General features: G+C 38.2%; 1 protein-coding gene across 4 annotated transcripts in view; it reads right to left on the reverse strand.

Moving 5' to 3' along the window:
• Positions 1–1,390: 1,390 nt before the first annotated feature.
• Positions 1,391–7,719, reverse strand: part of DST (dystonin) — a 626,281-nt gene continuing 619,952 nt past the window's right edge. For all 4 annotated transcript variants that reach the window (XM_006835734.1, XM_006835735.1, XM_006835736.1 and 1 more), the window contains 2 exons: positions 3,577–3,700; positions 1,391–2,683 (listed from right to left, as the gene is read on the reverse strand). In XM_006835734.1, the coding sequence (XP_006835797.1) occupies positions 2,409–2,683; positions 3,577–3,700 (399 nt within the window). In that variant the 3' untranslated portion in view covers positions 1,391–2,408. The remainder of the gene's footprint in view (positions 2,684–3,576; positions 3,701–7,719) is intronic.

Below are 7,719 nucleotides of genomic sequence, written 5' to 3' on the forward strand. Positions count from 1 at the left end.
AATGTACAGGACTTTTCGGAAGTTAGAGTGAGGCTATATAGGAGAAGTGCAAAAAGTTCCTCACAAGGCCAAATGATGCTAACTTTGAGTGGGCCCTTAACACTTTCCAGAAATATTTTAAACCACTATTTTTTGTAAGTAAAAGCTTATTTTGCTAAAGGGTAGTATTCAAACAGATAAGAGATAAAAATCATTGCCTTCAATTTGTCTTTCAAGTAGAAATGTGATCATATGCAAAATACTAGGAGGATAAAAACAATTTCCATTGCCTTCTCAGATGAAAATGTGTCTAGTCAAATTCACGAATTATTATTAAATGTGATCTCAAAGGTTAGAATTACCTTTTTACATAAAAACTACCCATGTCTTAGAAAAGAGGGAATTTCTATTGCTTGCAAATTGCATCTAATTTTTGCCAGTGGGAACTACAGGCTCTTCATTGTTGACCTCCATGAAAAAGGCCAAGCAGGAAAAACCATACTGTCTCCTGGAACACTACCACAGCCATTTGCTAAAATAAACTTGCAAAGTAACAACTTTCTGTACCTTCTAAGTATATCTGAAGTTGTTTTCATATTTAGGAAAATATGATTTTTAAGTGTACACAGGCTAGAATAGTATCTGAATGATAATCTATCATCCTGTGGTTTTAATTCATGTTTTTTTAGTGATCTATTAACTTTTCCCTGCCTTGAATGTATGAGTAAGAACCCTGTAGAACCAGTACAACTAACACTGGTTGGCAAATGGTTGGTACTTATTCAAAATATTTGTAGAATGAGTCATTAGCAAGGTTGGTGATTCAAACCCATCAGCCTGTGTTTCAGGGTTGCCGTGAGTTGAAACTGACTCGACAGCAGTTAACAACAACAAACAACAATTATAACCAAAAAAGCTAAACCTGCTGTTGAGTTCATCTGACTCCTAGTGACTCTATACGGCAGGCACACCCATAGGGTGCCCAAGGCTATAATCTTCACAGGAGCAGACTGCCACATTTTTATCCCATGGAGCAGTGGTGGGTTGAAACTGCTGGCCTTTTGATGAGCAGCTGAGTACTTAAACACTGTGCCACCTAAGCAGAAAACCAAATCCCCCTGTGTTGTGTCCATCCTGAGTCAGAGCTACCTTTCTTGGACAGAACAGAACTGTCACAAAGGCTTTCCAAGGCTTTTAAAATTTTACAGTGGAGTAGCTGGAGGGTTCGAACCCCTGATTTTTGGTTAGCAACTTTGGTTGGCAACCAAGGTTCCATTATGTATCATCACTCCCTGGTATTTATGCTCTCCAAATTCAGCCTATCATATTATTAGCAAAAATCGAGCAAGCATATAACCTTTTACTGAAAACAAACAATCAACAGCAAAAGTTAACTTTAAATAATCAGGTATCCATATGTTCAAGTGAATATGTTTTATTAAATGCATACTAATATCTTTCTGTATTATATGAGTATACATAATAAATTAAAATGTATATATATTTATTAAATATAGATATAACACCAGAACATGATTATTTCAGATGAGAAATCAAAATAAACCCAATTTTTAAGTATCTTTTGGTCACTCCAAATTGATATTGCTCATAAAAAAATACACTGATTTTTCCCTGGGGAAAAAAATTAATTCCATAGCAATGTAGTTAAGGACATGTTTTATTTCATAGCTCTCTGCAAGCAAACTTGCTTTGATACAAAATGTGTTCAATGATACAGGTGCCACTGTCCACTCAAGCAAAAGAAAACCTCACATTTATATGAATGCACTTGATAATTAGATTCTTACAGTATAATAGGTCTAATATTCAGGATGCCTCTGGTCTTATTTAAAGCAATGGCACAGAAATGCTGCAAGGTACTTGAACATCATAGTACTCGCAAGTCTTAACATTAACTTCCTGTGAGTTCGCAGTCAGAAACTGTTTAAAGAACTGTGTGTGATGTGTTCGTCTTTTTGCCCTCCATCTTTCAGTATACATTTAAATCATCTCAAAATAGATCCTTGTGAATGTGTTTTGGCTTTTCAGAGTCTGCACAAAAATAAGAAAATGTCATGAGGTATCCTTCAGTTTAGTTACCCATGTAGTGATGTGGTTGACAGAGAGGATGTAGACTTACCTGTACGTACAATAACTGATTTTAGTGTATGCTCCACACGTTACAGTGCAGAAATGTTAGTTCGTGTTACCTTTCTTCCCCCTCACATATGATGTGACTTTAACCTCAGAATATCTTACAAAAGAAAATTATACAGATAAAATAAAAAGACAAATACACAAATAAGGCCATCTGCAGTATTTTAAGCTCACCTCTTAGAATATTTCACAATAATTTCTACATCATATTTTACACCTTTCAAACTTAAATAATAAATGCTCAAGGAAGGGCCTTGGTGGAACCAATTGCACTATCTTTTTGAGGACTTGTCCAATTTGCTGGCAGGTGATTTTCTCTGGGGAGTGGGAATTTTGGAAGGTTTGGCTGTGGATGGCCGAGAACCTGCTCGGGGCATAGGTCTGTGTGTCTGGGGGACAGTCTCCATGTCTGAGCACACGGATTGGATTTCTGAAATGTCAAAGTCTGATGCATCACTGCCTCGGCGGCTGCTGGCCCTGCTACCAGCTTTGCTTCCGGCTCGGCTTCCGGCTCGGCTTCCTGGTCGACTGGGGGTCTTCTTGGAATCTGAGGAAAGAGGGTGGAAATGAGTCACCCTTATTACTACTAGGTATATCTGTAACTGATTCTTGAAACCTTATGCCAACCTTTTATCTCAATCATTTTTCTAGATACCTAGAAAATACTGGCATTCGTACCCTACCTGGGGACCACATAAAACACCTTTCCCAATCTGTCCTCTCCCCATTCCATAACTGTAGGTAGCCTCACTCAGTAGATATAATATATAAAAAGCTAGATTTACAAAGAAAAGGTAAACCCACTTAAGGTAGGGTTCCTTTCACTGCAAACAGATAATAAGGATTAGACTTGTCATTTAAGATTAGGCTTTTCAAAGGTTAGCCAAGTGCACCTAGGAATGGGTATAATACAAATGTAGATCTAACTCTGAGGGTAAGTTTTATCCAATAACAAGTTACTCAAAGAAAGCCAGAATGGAAAAAGCTAAGACTTGAAACTTTATAGAAGTTTTATGCTTGCTGAGCTGAGATTCCCAGAGCTTAGGTTCACTATTCTGTAAGGAAATTTGAGAAAAACTGGTGTAGGTCACAGTAAGACTGGGTTTTTCCAACTACTCAAAATAAAGCCCTGTGCAACCTCCTGGCAGGTAGAAGAGCCAAGACCAACCAGCTTGTAGGGATAGAGGACTGTTGTATTTTTGTTGTTCCTTTCATTGACTCTCTCATCTTTCTTTGGTACTTTCCCAAAAGGATTTTCTAGCTGCTTGCTCCCATGACTCATTTATCCCTGCCTTTATTGGAGGACTAGGACTACATGTCATTTCAAAAACACAACACTGACAGTTAGGAATGCTTTCACTAGTTAGGAAGAAAAGGGACTTTCGTCTTTAAATGATCAAATTGCAAAAGCCACTAACAAAAGACATGTACCACACTCACCAGCAAACTGCATTCGAACTTTGGAAGCTGCAGTTGTGATCAAGCCACTGTCATCCCCAGAGTGGAAGCCTTTCCCAGACAAATATCCTGGAAGTCGAAGCTTGCTGCCTTGTATTGGTGTTCCCTGCATTTAACCAAGGAGAAGACATTTCAAGATCCTGCTTCTGTTCCATTGATACCATTGCTTTGCAAACAGATGAAAATCTGCTACTAGGACTCTTAAGGAGGAGGAGGGTGATCGCTTCCCATTAAATGAGACATGGGCTTCTCACTTGCTTTTCTTCCCTAATTTCTTATTTTGAATTCAAAAGGACACTTTCAAAAGAAAATGAGTTCATTCACGGTTGAAGAGGAAACACACACACAATGTACATGCCTAAATCAGAATGAAATTAATAACATGGGGTGGGGGGGGGAAAGGCAAGTTAAATTGTGAGTACATTAGTAATTTCCACACTGTTAATGAATAGTGTAGAGGTAAGAGAGTACTAGTACCGCATCAAACATCATTTAGCACCGGTGCTTCCATGAAGACTTGGCATAGGTTAACTACCCCACCCCTACAAAGGGATGGTGACTTCAAGGTGCAAAAAGAAAAGTTTGGGCTCTGAAAAACTACGCTTGCTATTCTGCTGACGCCAATGCCTTTGGGGAACTAGACAGAATTTACCAAACAAAATAGAAAGATCAATAAACAATGCTTAGATGTCATCATTTATACACACTTAACTGTCAAAAACAAAAACAAAAGAGTGTTGCTTTATAACTTAGCATCATATCCCTGTATTTCCTAGCTCATACACCTTTCTCTCTCCAAGCTGCCTAGACACCATTTGTAGATAATTCTTAATAATATTCATATAAGCATTTTCAGAGAATATCTAAAGTAATAATAACTGTGACATTTCATTGTAAGTTTAAAATCACTTGTAGTTTTTTTCCAGATCACAACGTTTTAAGAAATTCTTCTGAGAAGTATAAGGGATTTCATATTCGTCAATGAAGTCAGCCAGGGAGCTATTTGGAGGAAATGAATGAATCCAAGGAAATTATCTGTTTCATTATTTTTACAATTAATTTTTCCCTTATTAATTTACAATGTTTCATCAAGCATATGTGATACCTTTTGATACATCATTACACTTTATTGTTCCTTCACATATGTGTATTGTTGTTGCTGTTAAGTGCTGTCGAGTAGTTTCCAACCCTGGGTAAGTATTCTTAGCAACCCTGTATAAGCTTTCCAAGGCTTTAAATCTTCAAGGGGAACAGAAAGCCTCATTTTTCTCCTGCGGAGTTACTGGAGGCCTCAAACTGCGGACCTTGTGGCTCATAGTCCAGTACTTATCATATGGATCCAATGCATTCCCACATATGTGTATTATACATATTTAAAAGTGTACATTTATATAGGCAGTTCCTGGGTTACGACTTAACATACAACCCCAAATTATGAACCAACCCCTTTAAAGCCTATTACATTAAAAATTCAAAGTATCTTATTGTTACTGTTCTTAAGTGCCATAGAATCAGTTCTGACTCATAGTGACACTGTATAGGGTTTCCAAGGAGCAAGCTGGTGACCTTAAACCCCTGATCTTTCAGTTAAAACCAACTTTGCTATCCAGCACATTAACCCACAGCATATATTATTATTACTGTATTATTATGTTAAAGATATGTAAGTGTATCTGGAAATGTTTTCTTTAATGTTTTTATGCTTAGAAAGGTACACTACATGTAAGACAAACATTTGACTGACATTAGGTATGTACTGTACCTAACTGTTCTGACTTACACACAAATTTAACTTACATGCAAATTCGACTTAAAGACAGACTTAGCAACAGAACTCATAATCCGGGGACTGACTGTATAAGATACATGTGAATATAGTACATAGTATTTTATTCAAGTTTTAAAAATACTTTTACACACTAACCATAATTAATCCTCACCCTCACGTAATCACAATACTTTTACAAATGAGAAAAATGAAAGCTCAAGAAAGGAAGTGATTTGTTCAAAATCTGACAACTCTGATTTAGTTAAATTCTTAGCTTAAAATGAAATCTCAAAATCCATGCGGGAGTGAAGACCCACATATTATGCAGAATACAAAGCCAGGTGGCAGAATTCAATACCACGAAAAATTTAAACCATTCTTAACAATTTGATTCTCTTGATGTTACTCACACAAACTCTATATAGAATAGTCTTAAGATCCTAACATAGACTCATACTGCTTTTGAGTTTGTTTTATGAAGTTAAGCACAGTCTTGAATGAGCCAAAATAATATATTTAGACTTTAATTTGGGTCCTTTCTTTAAGATTTGAGAATTTTTAAACTTCAAAATATTTGCTAAAATAGATCCATAACAAACCTCGCAGGTGTCATACGAGGGTGTGGCACAGTGGACTGTTTACTATATCTCTCCTAGCCTTAGTCTGTAATACTCCCATTAAAGGACTCTTTTCCTAATAGATCTGGGTAAGAGAAGGTAGAAGATGATACTGACAAGATAACATGATTCAGCTGTGGATATCAGCAGAGTTCATTGTTATTTTAACCACTTGAAAGTATTTGTTAGGTTGCTGTTAGGTCCCATCAAGTTGGTTCTGACTCATACTGAACTTACGCACAACAGAACAAAACACTGCCCGGTCCTGCGTCATTCTCACCATCAGTGTTATGCTTATGCCCATTGCTGTTGCCACTGTGCCAATCCATCTCGTTTGGGGGGTCTCCCTCTTTTTTTCAATGACCCTCCACTTTTCCAAGCATGATGTCCTTCTCCAGGAACTGGTCCCTCCTGATAATATCTGAAGTGTAAGAGATGAAGTCTGACCATCTAAGAAACATTCTGGTTGTACTTCTTCCAACACAAATTTGCTTGTTCTCCTGGCATTCCATGAATATTTTATATATTCTTCAACTCATATGCACCAATTCTTCTACCAATTCTTCCTTATTTATAGTCCAACTTTCACATGTATATGATGCTACTATGGCTTGGGTCAGGCACACTTTAGTTGTCAAATGTGCAGTAAATCTGTCTAATGCAATACATCATTTGATTTCTTGACTGCTGCTTTCATGAGTGTTGGTTGTCGATCCAAGCGAAATGAAGTCTTGGACAAATCCAATCTTTTCTCCATTTATCATGATGTTGTTTATTGGTCCAGTGGTGAGGATTTTTGTTTCTTTACACTGACACCAGAGAAGTGGCAGAGGGGCAGTGGCAGTAGAGCTAGAGCACAGGACAGAGTGGTGTTCCCAGCCATTGAACAAGTAAAAGCTGAGTGTGTTTAGGTGGCAGTCTTGCTTGTAGAGTGGGGTGCCTCCCGTCACTCCGTTGGGGAGTTAGATTTGTTGACTCTGCAGACTGACATTGAGAGTGGGATAGGCATTTATCAGCAGTCCTACAAGAACTCGGTAACACTGGTTGGACAAAGAGAGGCCTGCCTGTGGGCACAGTAAGGAGAGGCTGTCCTAACTAGAAGAACTGTGCTCTGAGCATTTTCTGATCCTGCATTGTAACCTGTTAACGTCCCTAGAAAACCCTGTAACTATCTATACTGTCTGAGTTCTGTGTGGCCACTGCAGTGAATTATTGACCCAATATGAGTAACGTGTGCTATGGGATGGATGCATGGTTGGTGCCATTTTGTTGCTGAGGGTAAGTCAAAAAGAAGTGCTACAAAATCATAGAACCCTTTATTAAACAAAAGCATCAAAATGTGAAGCAACTGATTCCCAACATAGCCTCCATCTAGAACCACACACTTTTGACAACAGTGTTTCCATCTAATTCTTCCCTGAAGAATTTTGTGGTTTTCAATTTATACCATCAAAACTGTAATCGTGGGGAATACACGCTGTGATTGGTGACCACACTCGACACCGATAAGGGGAAGTAAGGGAAAAACATCAATGAAGCGGTGAGCTAAGCCCTACAACATTCAATAGACTTCTGTGAACCCGGGTGAAGACCTGGTTGGCCAGCAGTTTGGCAAGACATGGGGAATCTTGGGCCCAGAGTCAGTGACATAGCCACAGAGACTAGAGAGTGGAGAGTGAAGCATCCAGCTGATGAGAAGAGAGGGCATATGCACAAGAACACCCACACTTGCAGATAATA

Source organism: Chrysochloris asiatica, unplaced genomic scaffold, assembly GCF_000296735.1.
Source record: "Chrysochloris asiatica unplaced genomic scaffold, ChrAsi1.0 scaffold00019, whole genome shotgun sequence".
NCBI classification, from domain to species: Eukaryota; Metazoa; Chordata; class Mammalia; order Afrosoricida; family Chrysochloridae; genus Chrysochloris; species Chrysochloris asiatica.